Source organism: Felis catus, chromosome A2 (genome assembly GCF_018350175.1).
Source record: "Felis catus isolate Fca126 chromosome A2, F.catus_Fca126_mat1.0, whole genome shotgun sequence".
In the NCBI taxonomy this organism is placed as follows: Eukaryota; Metazoa; Chordata; class Mammalia; order Carnivora; family Felidae; genus Felis; species Felis catus.
In genome coordinates, this window is record NC_058369.1 from 101,753,264 (window position 1) to 101,768,302 (window position 15,039).

The following is a 15,039-nucleotide window of genomic DNA, read 5'->3' on the forward strand; positions in this document are numbered from 1 at the left end:
AAAAAGTTAAACCCGTGGCTAAGATATTTAATATTTTATTCATAAAGTTCAAATACCATCACTAAAATTACCAGAAACTCAAAATTGTACTTACTAATTTTTAATAAGTAATATATTCATTTGATTCAAAAGTAAAAGAATTTAGTAAAGAGCCTTCCCCATACCCCTGTCCCATTACCAGAAACATTTAACAGGTAGCAAAATACCTGCTTTCCTTAGTCTTTTCCTCCATGCCTTTACTCCTAATTTAGCTCTAGGTAAAATTGTGAAGTAGTTTGTATTTATTTGGAACAGCCCTCTTCTCTCATCTTGGCTTTTTTTGTCTGTACATTGGTTCTCATCCTTTTATATCTTTTAACCCATCAATTTTCTGTTAAAAATGCTGTAACAGTAATGAATAATTACCATTTACTTGGACATCTGTTAGTTATATTAAGCTTTAAGAATTTAAGAATTAAATCATAGTTAAGTGCATAGTATGAGAAAGTAATATGCCTGTCCACTTATTAATAACTACTTTGTATAAATGAATTATTGGAATAAGATATATGACATTGATAGGAAACATGAGTATATACCAAGTGAAAACAGTTCCCATTGCTGTTGGAATTCTCATAGCTTTGGGGGGATAACTATTTTTGGAAGATAACTGTTGCAATGAGGATTACATAAAATAATCCATGTTAAGCTTGCTAGCACAGCATCCAGGATATGGTGGGTATTTGTAAATGTTAGTTGCCTTTGGTTTAGAATCTATAATATTTTACTATCATCAGGCTTAAATACAATGATACTGAATTTAGTGGACAGAGAAAGTCACTAACATCAACAATTGATTATGCGATTATGGGCATTAAGTCTGAGTTGGTAGGAAATGGAGTAGAAATTATACAGATAACTCCACAGCATGGTAGGGGCCTGAAACTCAGTAAATAATTCCTGGTAATTCAGTCCTAAGTAGCTGTCGTTGCCTACTGTGCAGTCTTACAAGTAAGAAATGGCACTTCACATCTGTGGGTCCAAGTATGGGAGAGGGGAGTTATATTGTTGAGGAAACTCCTCCATTCCTCATCACTTAGGTGTCTTATGCTACCAGTGAGCACTGTTAGTTTTTTAATGACTTTGGAATCGTGTGGAAATATTTTTGGAAGATATCTCCTCATCACCTATATTGCTGATTTTCTCTCAGGTATGAGAGATTTTTTAAAATGCTATCAAGAAACAACAAAGGTAATTTATCTCTTGGATAATTCAGAGGCAGTTATATTCCGGTGTGATTGTTAAAAAGGGTTTGGAAATACTCTTTTTAAAAAAGTAAATTGCTTTCACTTTTTTACATTTGGAATTAATTTTTTGAAACCCAGCAACCAAGGTAAATTGTAACTTAAAAGATGGTAATACCATAGAATACATTCTAATAATGTCTAAAAACTGAAAATTAGATCTCCTCATTTGATTTTAAATCTATTCCAATAGTATGATAGAACTTGTCAGAAAGGGTATTATTAAGTGTACATTCCAAGTAATAAATTGAATATTGTTCATACTTTTAATTCCTCACATAACTATCTCAAGCTGGTTATATGTCAGTAGCCTATTAGTAACTGTTTCTCTAAAAAGCCAGAGAATAGTACATCTTTTTAAGTTTTTATTTTATTTATTTTGAGAGAGAGAGAAAGCAGGTGCGCATGGGTTGGGGAGGGGCAGCGAGGGGAGAGAGAGAATCCCAAGCAGGCTCCGTTCTTCCTACTGAACCTGCCATGGAGCGCAGTCTCATGACTGTGGGATCATAACCTGAGCTGAAATCAAGAGTAGGATGCTTAACTGACAGAGCTACCCAGGTGCCCCGAGAATAACATTTTTCATGTATACTTTATTTTACATTGCATCTTTAATTTTTGTGTTACATGTTCTCCACGTGACTTAAGAAACCTAACTGATGGGTTATTAATGTGCAGTGCCTCCTGGCCTCTTCTATTGTATTACTTGACTAGTGCCTCTATGTGACTTGAAACTTGTCAAGAAAAGCATGACAGAAAATACCAGTTATTTTCAAGAAGGTGCAAACAATCCTTGAGACTTTCAGGTTCAGCAGTACATGGCTTTTTTTAATTGAAAAATGATTGATTTATAATTGCCTCATTTACCTAAAAATTTTTAGTAACAGTTTTATTGAGATATAACTTATATACCGTATGGTTCATATATTTAAAAGTGTACAGTTCAGTGGTTCTTCATATATTGAGGGTTGTGCAACCGTTGCTGTAATCAAGTTTACAATATTTTCAGCACTCCAAAAGGAAAGCGCTGTACTCGTTAACAGTTACTGTTTGTCCCCAGTCCTCTTTCTCTCAGTGGTAGGCACCTATGAATCTACTCTCTGCCTCTGTAGATTTGTATGTTCTGAACAGTTCAAATAAATGGACTCATGCAATTTGTGGCCTTTTGTGTCTGGCTGTTACCTAGTATGGTATTTGTAAGGTTCATTGATCTTGTAACATGTATCAGTACTTCATTCTTTTTTATTGCTAACTAATATTCTAGGGTATAGACTCGAATTTATTTATACATTCATGAGTTGATGTACTGCTGTGACAATTTGTGCGCAAGATTTTGTGTGGACACATACTTTGATTTCTCTGAGAGTTGCTGGATCATATGGTAGCTCTGTGTTTAACTTTATCAGGAGAACATTTTTAGATACTTTTGCCTTCACATAATTAAAGTGTACCATGAAAGGCATACCTGAACTGAATTATAACTTCCTATCAGTATTCTCATCAATAACTTCCCACTAGTATTTCTCAGTGTTTGACATTTCAATTACCTTCAGTTTTCAGTTACTCTGAACATTTAAATGTTCCTGCTTTTCTAAAATCTCCAACTCCAGGGGCACCTGGGTGGCTTAGTAGTTGAAGTGTCTGACTCTTGATTTTGGCTCAGGTCATGATCTCACTGTTCTTGAGTTTGAGCCCCACACCAGGCTCTGTGCTGACCGTGTGTCTCCCCTCGCTTTCTGCCCCTACTCTGCTTGTGCTTTCTCTCTCAAAATAAATAAACTTAAAAAAGAAATTTAAAATCACCAACTCCATTTCCATAGCCGGTAGTTGGTGATCTATATGTAGTCCGGAGTCTGGGTCCCTTATAGTCTGGAGAAAACCCTAACCCTCCTAGTCAAAAGAAACCTGAAAAATATTTTATGTAATATATACTAACATTCTTTTTTTTTATGAAGTTATTTTTTTTTAATGTTTTTATTTATTTTTGACAGAGAGACAGAGCCTGAACAGGGGAGGGGCAGAGAGAGAGGGAGACACAGAATCTGAAGCAGACTCCAGGCTCTGAGCTGTCAGCCCAGAGCCTGATGTGGGGCTCGAACCCACAGACTGCGAGATCATGACCTGAGCTGAAGTCGGACGCTCAACCGACTGAGCCACCCAGGCGCCCCTACTAACATTCTAACTTAATGTAATGTGTAGTCTGTCTCCCAAAATAGATTTGACATTTGTGTCTGAAGTTAGGAGGGCTTCCTTAGTGTAGGTGTGTGCACACTTACCAGTCATATAGCAGAGCTGTCTTAGTATTATTTTTTTAAAAATCCTGTTGTAAATTTTGAAAATAGTCATCATTGTAGAAAATTTAGAAAATACCAAAAAACCACTTAATTAGTTGCCTGTATGCCTAACATCCAGACATAATAGCCATTTCTTAACATTTTGATATGTATCTTTCTATATTTTTATTATTTACATTTAAAAAATAAGTAAAAATAAAGGCTTTTAAAAATAGAATTCACATAGGTAGTATTTTGTAACCTTTTTAATAAGTCATAGCATTTTCCCATTCCATTCAGTGTTCCTAAACATGATTTTAAGTCTTTTTTTCCCCTGATTTTTATTCTCATTCAGCTGAAAAAAATTATGGATTTACAATAGCATAATCTAGAATCCTCACTACTATTTATAGTTTGAAATATCTCTTTCTAGCGCTTTTCTGTTTGTGTGTATTTGCTTACTGAAGTGGGATTGTCATCCATGTGCAGTGGTTTTCACATTGTGAGAATATACCACAATTTTTCATTTCCCTACTAATAGACATTTAATTTATTTCCATTGCATCTCTGGGGGTACATCTCAGGTTAATTCTTAGAAATAGAATTACTGTGAATATTGTTAAGGTTGTCGGCACACTTATGATTGCTTTTTCTCAAATTAGCATTTCTTACAGAGTATGGCAGATTATTTCATTTTATCATGTGTAGCACACCTGCAATAATTAATTTCTGTGGTATTTCCTGTTTTCAGAAATTGCAATTGGCTAACACTCTTCCCTCCCCCTCACCGTAACCTTAAGAAATATAGCTTCTTAACTCTTCTGAATAAGTTCCCTGTTTACTAATCTGGAAAATCACAAACCATTACTTCACAGATTTTTATTCAATTGTGTGTTGGGCACACTGCGGCCTAATTAGATATAGATTTTGTACACTTTGCTTAAATACGCTGGCACGTTAATCCTTTGCTAGGGACTATTGCTTAATGTTCCTCAGTAAAGAAAAATTTCTCCCTTTCAATATTACTTTCTACATGGCTCCAAATGATATTTACATTAGTGTATGGTAATTTCCAAAGATGTAATTATATGCAAATTGATATTATACTTGTTAATGGATATTAGCCTACAAGGAAAATGAGTGGATATATGGTCAGCAGGCACCTTGAGTGCAAAATCTATTTTTCATTTTTATTTCCTTAGTCTAATAGTGGTTTTCAAACTTGAGTTTGCATCAGAATCATCTGGAGAGCTTGTTAAAACGTAGATTGCTGAACTGTATCTAAGAATTCCAGATTTAGTAATTCTGGGATTGACCCTGAGAATCTGCATCTCTAATATTATCCCAGATGAGGCAGGTGCTGCTTGTCCACAGACCACGCTTTGAAACTGGTCTAACCTGATGAACACATAACTTGCTATATGGTTGAAGTGTGATAAAAAAAAAAAAATTTGAGCATGTAACTGCTGCAATCACTGAGTTCCTAAAGCTTTTTCAGCGGAATTCTTTCTTTTCTATGGTATTTGTTAGCAAGTGAAACAACTATATATATTTGTGTCTAGTTATGAAACTGTTTATACCTGTATACTATTATCAGAAGAACAAAGGGATAACAATAGTAGAATCATAATCTTTTTTCTGCTCATTTTAATTTTTATTTTATCGTTTTAAAGGCATTTTTTTTAGTCTTTATTTATTTTGTGAGAGAGAGAATGAGAAAGGCATGTGCACTCAAGAGTCAGGGGCACCCAGGTGGCTCAATCGGTTAAGCATCCCACTCTTGATCTCAGCTCAGGTCATGATCTCATGGTTCATGAGTTTGAGCTCCATGTTGGGCTCTGCCCTGGCAGCATGGAGCCTCTTGGGATTCTGTCTCTCCCTCTCTCTGCCCCTTTTTCTGCTCATGTGTGCTCGCTCGCTCTCTCTCTCTCTCTCTCTCTCTCAATAAATACATAAATAAATAATCAAGAGTTAGACACTTAACCAACTGAGCCACCCGGGCACCCCTGTGCTCCTTTTTAATGCTTCATAACTCTTTATTTCAGCTCAGGTCATGATCCCAGGATTGTGGGATTGAGCCCTGCCTTGGGCTCTGTGTTGAGCCTGGAGCCTTGTTAAGATATTCTCTCTTTCTTCCCCTCCTGGCTCCTTCTCCTTCTCCCCCCCCCCAGCCCCCCACTCATGCTCGCTCGCTCTCTCTGTCCAAAAATAAAAATAAATCTTAAAAAAAAATTTTTTTAATAAAAGCTTTTTAGAAGCTTAAACATTTTTTTATTAGTGGTTATATTTATAAATAATGAAGGGTTTGTAAATTGTCTTTTAAAACATTTTATAACTTAAAATCGATCTGTAATCACAACAATGACTAATGTAATTGATTCATGTAATTCCATTTCATGTCTTGCCATCTTGATCTGTACTTTAATACTAAGGATCATCTCTTTAAGTGTTGTAAAATAGTTAACAGTCAGTAATCATATTTCCAATATTGATTATAAACTACATTAAATTCCAAGACTGAAGATTTAACTGTATAAAACATAGATTTTTAACTTTTGCATAAGAGGTGCCTGTCTGGCTTAGTTGGTGGAACATGAAACTCTTGATATTGGGGTCATGAGTTCAAGCCCCACACTGGGTGAAGAGCTTACTTTAAAAAAAAAAAGTTTTACTTAAGTTTTAAATAAGATCATGAGAATTTTATCAAGTACTTAGGTTTTTTGGTTTTTTTGGGGGGGGGTTTGGTTTTGTGGGTTGTTGTGGAAGTAGCTTTGGGCTCTTGCATATTGAAAAAAGTACTTTCTTGCTAGGAGCTAATTTGCCCTTGCTAGTTTGTGAATAAAGCCTATTATAAAATTCTCCAGTGTTCACATCTATAAGGGACCATTACCCAGAATATACAAAGAACTTTTAAAGCTCAACAACAAGAAAACAACAACCTGATTAAAAAATGGGCCAGAGACCTTAATAGATACTTCACCAAGAAAGATGGCAAACAAGCATATGAAAAGATGGCTTCACATCATTTGTCATCAGAGAAATGCAAATTAAAACACGCCTATTAGAATGGCCAAAATCCAGGACACTGATAATACCAGATGCTGGCCGGGATGCAGAGCAATGGGAACTTCCATTCATTGCTGGTGGGAATGTGATACACTACAGCTGCTTTGGAAGACAGTTCGGCAGTTTCTTACAAAACTGAATGTAGCTTTTTTACACCGTCCAGCATTTGTGCTCCTTGGTATTTACCCAAAGGAGTTGCAAACTTTTGTCCATACAAAAACCTGGACACAGATAACATCTATGCAGCTTTATTCATAATTCCCAAAACTTGGAAGCAGCCAAGGCGTCCTTCCATAGGTGAATGAGTAAGTGTGGTGCATCCAGACAACTGTATTACTGAGCACTAAGAAGAAATGTGCCATAAAGCTGTGAAAAGACATGGACGAACCTTAAACATACATTACTGAGCGAAAGAAGCCACTCTGAAAATGTGACCCTACCATACGATCCCAACGATACGACATTCTGGAAAAGGCCAAAAAGGAGAAAGTAAAAAGATCAGTGGTTGCCAGGGTTTAGGGGATAAGGAGAGGAATGAAGAGGTAGAACACAGAGGATTTTTAGGACAGTGAAAATACCCAGCATGATAGTATAATGGTGTCATACGTGTCACACATTTGTCCACATCCATACAATGTACACTGCCAAGAGTGAACTCAAATGTAAACTGTGGACTCTGGGTGATAATGATGGATCGATGTAGGTTAATCAGTTGTGACAAATGTACCACTCTGGTGGGGGATGGCTGTGCGTGTGTGGGGCATGAGGGGTATATGGGAAATCTTTGCAACTTTCTCTCAGTTTTGCTGTGAACCTAAAAATGCTCTTAAACGAGTGTGCAGTCCCATGCATTAGAACTGTTTTCTGTATAATTCACTCATAGAAGAAGAGGTCCTCACACAGGAAACCAAGAGGTAGGTGGATGGACCTGAGGGTTAGAGAGGAAGCTTCATGGGCTGGATTTTGGATAATTCTAAGAGGAAGCTTCATGGGCTGGATTTTGGCATTTTTTTTAGCCAGTAGTCTTAGAGATAGGCTTTAGTTCTGCATTGTTCAAGTATACAAAAGGTTTACTTTCTCTTCCTTGGTAGTGTAAGTGGAGGCAACTAGAAAGGAAGAATCCCCTAAAGTGGCTGGCTGAAGAGCAAGCAATTAAATACAGTCCACATTATTGAGGGGATTATATTCCTTTCCAAGTGTTAATAAGTCTACTTGTAAAATAAGTGTTCTGGGATCATATAAGTAAAAGAAAGAAAGTAAAGCAGGTTTTTAAGAAGTGTGTATTTGAGTTTTTGAAATGCTAATTGTATTGTACATGAGGTATGGGGAAGTGTGAAATACAGTATTTCCCAAATTAATTTGGCCATAGAACAGTTTTATCTTTATTCTTATCAGCATCCAATAGCGATGTTATAAGTAGCACAGTTCATAAAATTCTACTCTAGATTAATGGACAATCTAGTTGGAAGGAATTTCTTGCTGATATGAAAGGAAAGAATTTTTGCTGCTTTGTATTGTTGGTTATTGAATTTAAATAGTAAAGCATTTCTCAAATGCTCAGATTTAATAAATTAGATACAAATTAGTTCATCTTTTGTGACTTCACAAGCATGAACTTTACATAGATTTAATAAACCAAGTAGCCATCTTTTGGTTTTGCTTTGACTACAGTAACTTGTTAAAAATCTGCAATTAAATGTATAAAACACTGCTCCCAGTAGAACTTTCTGCAGCAATGGAAATGTTCCACATCTGTGCTGTCTTGTATAGCAGCCAGTAGCCACTAGCCACATGTGGTTACTGAGCATTTGAAATGCGCTAGTGTGACTAAGGAACTGAATTTTCAGTTTTATTTCATTTTCATTAATTTAAATTGTTGCATGTGGCTAGTAGCTGTCTTATTGGACAATGTGGCCTATAGAATATATTTACAGACTCGAACATTTTCTATTTATTTAAAATTGATGTGATTAAAATGAAATTACTTTCTGGGGAGTATTTTTTGGAAAAGTTGGTACTATGATGAATGTATTTAAACAATTTATATGCATGTAATTCTGCAGCCACATGTCAGAGTACTCTTCTAATAGTTTTGCACTCTTAAAAACCTACATGTTTTACTAGCTGGATTTCAGGAATATAAATACTCCTTTGTAGTTAGTTTTTATTTCTTTTGTATAACTAACACTGCATTCTGAAATAATCATATAGGTTTTCACATTCAGTTTTAAGAAAAGAATGATAGTATGAAGAAAGAAGATCTTTTGTGAGATAAGAGACCTCAGATGTAGCTCCATTTGCCACTGGTGTGCCTGGCAGTAGTAAGGCAATTGCAAAAGTTTTGTGGCTATTGATTTAACTCCCAGTTGGAGATACCCATACAGTTTATGTAATAAATGTCCTTTGAAAAAATTGGAGTTGTACCAAATGAAAATAATTCCTGTTAGAAATGTAATTATTAAATAATTATGGAACATACCAGAAATTTGACTCCTTTTCTGTGAAGTACTTTTGAGTTTTAAGCATTGTGATCCTTAGTCATTTGAGTTTTGACAAGACTAATGCTTACACTTGGTAGAAAAGTAAAAGTATTGAGCATATAAATTCTCAAAATGAAGGTTTGATGAAAATAAACTGTTTTACTCTCAGTTATCACTGAACAGCTTCACTTTGGTACTTGAACTGGTTGGTTAAGCAGCTTGTTTGTGTTTTTATTCACCTACCATTTAATTAATTGTTGGTTTCATTTTGGAGCATTATTACTCTTAAGAGGTAATTACTTAAAAAGTTGTTCACAAGCATTTTGAATTGTATAGAGTAGAACTGAGGCCTTTTTCATAAGAAGTTATATAGCATCAACCTCAACATAAGGATTGATTTTTTTTCAGTCTATAATAAACAATAATTTTTAAATCTATATGTGTTGATTGTGCTAATCGTTATCCTTTGTCTAGCTGTAGTGCTTTTTACTTTCCCTGGTTTGCATTCCACTAAGAGTCTTCTCATATCTTAAGGATGATATTTTAATATTTTGACTTTTTTATACAACTACTAAATGGTCTCACTATTTGGCATTTAGCGTTTTGTGTTACGTTTGGGTATAGTGTCTGCTACTGGTTGAATTATTGAAAATGAGGTTTAAGGTAAAAACTCTTTTCTGACATGTAGCTCAAGTTTTTTTTTTTTAATGTATTGTTTCAGATCATAGTAAGTTCATTCAGATTTAATGTTTTTCTTTGTTATTTTAATAATTTTATATTTTTATTTAAAGATGCTTGATGTTTTTCAAAAGAGGATACTATTGCTAATACTGTCTTTCCTGAGTGTAGGAAGAATAGTACAATCTGCTCTTTAGCTAGATATTTGACTTGTAGGTCATCTGTAATCCCACTGCTTCTGAGCTAGTTCTGTTAATCTCATTTCCATCTCTTTTACTTAGGACAAATGACATTTTATATTTAGTTTGGCTATTCTCTTTAAAAGCTCAAAGATGTGTATCTTCATAATTCTCTTTGATTTGATAACTTTTAAGTTATTAATGTTGTAAAAAAAACAAATGTTTTGAATGACACTACTCAGAGACGTCGTAGATTGGTAATGTCTAATTCAGAATATGACAGAATGTTTTAAACATTTCACGGGTCATGAAAAATCTTAGCACTTAAGGGATTTTAGTATTTAGTATAACTTAACTGGTATGTGCTAAGATTTTGAAATATGTTTGAAATGCTGTGAGATTAAGAAGTAGAGACAAAACTCCTTATTTTATTATTTGTATTATCATTTTTTTTTTATTAAAGACACCTAGTTGTTGGGCAGAAGAGGGTGCCGAAAAGAGGTCACATCAGCGTTCTGCATCATGGGGGAGTGCTGATCAACTAAAGGAGGTAAGTTATTTGTTTTCAGTCTATAACCTGTTTTAATCCTAGCAAATTATGTTTCCTGAATATAATGATACCTCTGTTATTTGTCCTAACCTTACCCCCTTCAGAGTTTGAATGGTTGCCTTCTAGGTTTGGGTGAACAAATCTGAGTTTACCTTATTTGTGCCCTTCCTGTCCTTTATAAATATTTGTAATGCACCCACTCAGCTTGTACCTTTTCAGAGTGAAGTCTGGTTTTATGTAACAATCTCTATATCTTTTTTCTTTTAGTTATCTTCTGTTCCCACTTCAGCCTTCTTGATTTTAAGAAGTTATAGCAACCAGAATTCTAGATCATTGCTTTGTACAATGGTAGAATAGTATATTCTGCTTCTCATAGGTTTTTTGTAATATCCAACATATTGTAGGCCTTTGAGAACCAAGAGTGCAGTGGAATACATGTCTTTTAGGAATAGTTTTTATAACTCATTCCTTTATTATCAAAACATAAATTATAATCATCTTGATGTATATTTTGGATGGTTTTTCATGATAGTGTTATCTTTTATCCATCTAAATTCTTAAATAATTGTTTTTATAAAATTACAAAAACTTAGGGTTGAAAGGTCTTCTAGTTCATCTCCTAAATAAACACTCCTTAAAAATGTGGTCATCTAGTCTGTTAGGATCATTCTCAGTGAGAGAAGCTCATCGCTTTGCAAAAGAGCAAAATGAGTCCATTTGTTTTAGCTTAAGTTGTTAAATAGTTTATTTTGCATAATGAACTCAAAATTATACCCCTAAGTTTGACTCTGCCTGATGTATCAATACTGAGTAAGTCTACTTTAAATATTTGAAAGGCTAGCATCATGTCATTTTTTTTTTCAGAGTAAACATTGACATTACTCTCACTATTTTTCATGTGTCATAGTTTCTATACCTCTTAATGTTACTTTCATCTATTGTGGGTTATCACTATCGCACAAATACTATGGTGTCTAGACTGAATAGATCTAGTCTGTTAACATGATTTTGCCTGTGACTATATTACATTTTTAGTAGCTTCTGTATTATAGTCCTGTAGGGAAATCCTTAACTTTTCTATATACCCTGTACACAGCACACATGCACAAAATGAGTTTTTCCCAGCAGGAACAAAAAAGAAGGGAAGCTGAGTCTAATATGTCTGGTCTAAAATAGCTACATATCTGTGCATAGAATATGAATAACAAAAAAGTGAACTTGCATTTTGATCTCAGAGATAAATACAATCTCAAAATTATAGCCAAGAGACCCCCAAGTGGCTCAGTCGTTAAGCATCCGACTCTGGCTAAGGTCATGAACTCACCGTTCAGGAGTTTGAGCCCTGTGCCAGGCTCTGTGCTGACAGCTCAGAGTCTGGAGCCTACTTTGGATTCTATGTCTCCCTCTTTCTCTGCCTTCCCCCGCTTGCTCTCTGTCTCTCTCTCAAAGATAGATAAACAATTAAAAAAATTTTTCAAAGTTTTAGCCAAGATTTGGTATAGTAAAATTTTGGACTGCAGCAGCACATGATATATATGTATATACACACTATTAAAAAAGGAATATCTGAGATGACTGAATGAGAGATTTGATCACTCTCTCCACAAAGCAAACATAAAGCTGGACAAAGCTGTCAAAACAACTAATTCAGTGCTCTAGAAATCAACTAAACAAATTGAGAAACTTCATGAAAATCACTGAACTCAGTGACAGACTTGTGGTGTTATCTGTGCTACTCCTCATCCTCTCTTCCTCATGCCCAGCTTTGTTGGTATGGCATTTCAACCAGGATGGGGCAAGCCTTGAAGATTGGAAGTTTTGTAGCCCCAGCTGGAGAAAGGGCACTCTCTCACAGTGTTGTAGGTTAAAATAGTAAACTTAGTTGCAGACAAACAGGGAAGACCAATGCCTTAGCTAGTCTAAGGCTTTGCTAGTCTAGTCCAATTTGTGGCAAATTAAAGACTCATGAAATAGCAGGATTTTATAGAGAGTTCTAGGAGACAAGATAGTCATGGGGGATTGATAAGTTCACACATCCCAGGTTGACCGGAGGCTGTAGATATGCACAGCAGAATATGAAGTGGGCCTAAGCCACCTATGCATCATTGGTCTTTGGAGCCTAGGAATATGTGAAGAGGAGAGTCAAATGGGCCTAGTGGTAGTAAAACCTGTGGCCATCTTGTGAAAGGCTCAGACTTTGAATGCACTCCCATTCCACACACAAATCTCATCCTTGGAATGGAAGCCTTATTAGATTGAGATAATTAAATAAAATCTCTAATCAGTCTTTAGCCAAACACCAAGGTGAACACTGGAGACCAGCTTGAAAAGGTCTTAAAAAGCCAGCCTTAAAAATAAAAACGGGATGGGGCACCTTTGTGGCTCTGTTGGTTAAGTGTCCAACTTCACCTCCTGTCATGATCTCATGGTCTGTGAGTTTGAGTCCCACATCAGGCTCTGTGCTGACAGCTCAGAGCCTGGAGCCTGCTTCGAATTCTGTGTCTCCCTCTCTCTCTGCTCCTCCCCTGCTCACACTCTATCTCTCCCTCTGTGTCTCAAAAATAAACATTAAAAATTTTTTTTAAAAAATGGGGTTGGAGAGAATGGAGTAGAGACCTCAGTGGCCACACAATGAAGGGGAAACAGACTTTTAGTTCATCAAGATGCTAAAACACAAACAGATAAGACAACAACAACCCTCAAGGAAAATCAGAAGCTAGAGTTGCTGCAATGTATCATTTAAAATATCCAATATTCAACAAAAAGTTTAGAGATCTGCAAAGAAACAAGGAAGCATGACTCATACTTAAGAAAATCACTAGAAATTGTATATAAGTGTCTCCATATGTTGGATTTAGCAGAGAAAAACATTAAAGCAGTGATTATAAGTATGTTCAAAAAAACCCAGAGAAAACCGTATTTAAAGTATTATAGGGGAAGTAGGGTGACAGTGACTCAATGAATAAAGAATTTACTAAAAAGGTAATTATTATAAAAGAGAAACAAAAGCTCTAGAGTTAAAAAGTATAGTAACTAAAAGCAAAAGTTCACTAGATGAAGTCAGTAGCAGATTTTAGATGGCAAAAAAAAAAAAAAAATCAGTGAATTTGCATATATCAGTAGAATTTATATACCCTGAAGAATAGAGAGAGATTGAAGAAAAGTCCACAGAGCCTCAGAGGTTTGTGAGAAAACATTAAGTAGATACACATACACGTAATGGGGGACCCAGGAGAGAAGAAAGAGAGAGGACTTAAAAATGTATGAAGAAATAATGGCAGAAAACTTTCCAGATTTAATGAAAAGCAGTCTATAGATTCAAGAATCTCCATAAACCCCAAGTTGGAAAACATAAAGAGAACCCACACAGACATACTTAAACTGTTAAAAGCTAAAGGAAAAAAGAAAATCTTGAAAGCTAGATGAAAAAAATGAATCATTACACATAGGGAACTAATAATACATTTAATTGCTGACTTTTCCATCCATCTGAAGCAGTAGGGACCATAAAGCCTGACATATTGAAAATGTCGAAAGTAAAAAAATGATCAACCAAGTATTCTGTATCCAGAAAACCTAGTTTTCTACAATAAAGGTGAATTATTCTCAGGTAAACAAAGATTGAGAGAATTTTCTGCTAAGTAGACCATCTTGTGAGAAATACTAAAGGAAATTCTTCAGGCTGAAAAGAAATCACTCCAGATGTTAATTCATATCTGTGCAAAGAACTCAAGAGTCTTGAGTATGGTAATGTGTGGGTAAATATAAAAGAGTCTGTAGATATATTTTTCTCATTTTTTCACATTTGAAACACGTAAAATCATATAAAGCAATAAGTCTACTGTGTCAGATAAGCTTTCTTATCATAAGGCCTGCTGAGCACCAGAGGCACTGCTGTGTAGGGGTGGGGTGCCTGCATGGGCACTCAGGTTAGTGGCTGCGCAGCCCAGGGCTGGAGAACTTGTCACCCCCACTGTCACCAGGGAGATGCTGCGAGCCCATGCCCATCTGCCAGCCCGCCTTGGAGCTTCTCCTTTCTTGGCCCCCACCTCCCCTCCCCCACCTCCCTCTGTGGCTGCTAGGTGCGCTCCCCCTACCAAGCTGTCTCTTTTCTCTTTCTCTACCTACCACCCCCTGCCCCAACCCCACTGCTTCTGCAGCCAATGGGAGGGACTGGGACTGGGACTTCCTGAGGTCCCAGGGATGGGACTGGGGCTGGGGCCCATTGGCTGCAACCAGCCCAGGCCTCTGAGAGAGGAAGGGGCTCTGGCTCTGTCCCAGTATTGGCCTGGGGGAGGGGATCACCACCTGGGTAGGGAGGGGGCTATCTAGAGAAAGGTCCAGGCTGTGGGGGTAACATCTACACAGAGGGGATGAGCTCTTGGTATCTTTCTTTTTCCACATCCTGTGGGCTTCTTGCCTGGCTTCATTTGTCCCCATTTCCTAGCAAACTTTACTCCCTACTGCCTAGTTTCGTTTGGTCCCCACAGCCTGTGTTCTTTAGGGCTCTGTCACCTGGTTTCCCTAGACCTT

General features: G+C 36.3%; 1 protein-coding gene across 1 annotated transcript in view; it reads left to right on the forward strand.

Annotated features, from left to right (window-relative positions):
* GLCCI1 (glucocorticoid induced 1) overlaps positions 1-15,039 on the forward strand; it is a 108,766-nt gene that overhangs the window by 47,365 nt on the left and 46,362 nt on the right. The window contains exon 4 of the mRNA XM_023242103.2: positions 10,420-10,506. Within this exon, the coding sequence (XP_023097871.2) occupies positions 10,420-10,506 (87 nt within the window). The remainder of the gene's footprint in view (positions 1-10,419; positions 10,507-15,039) is intronic.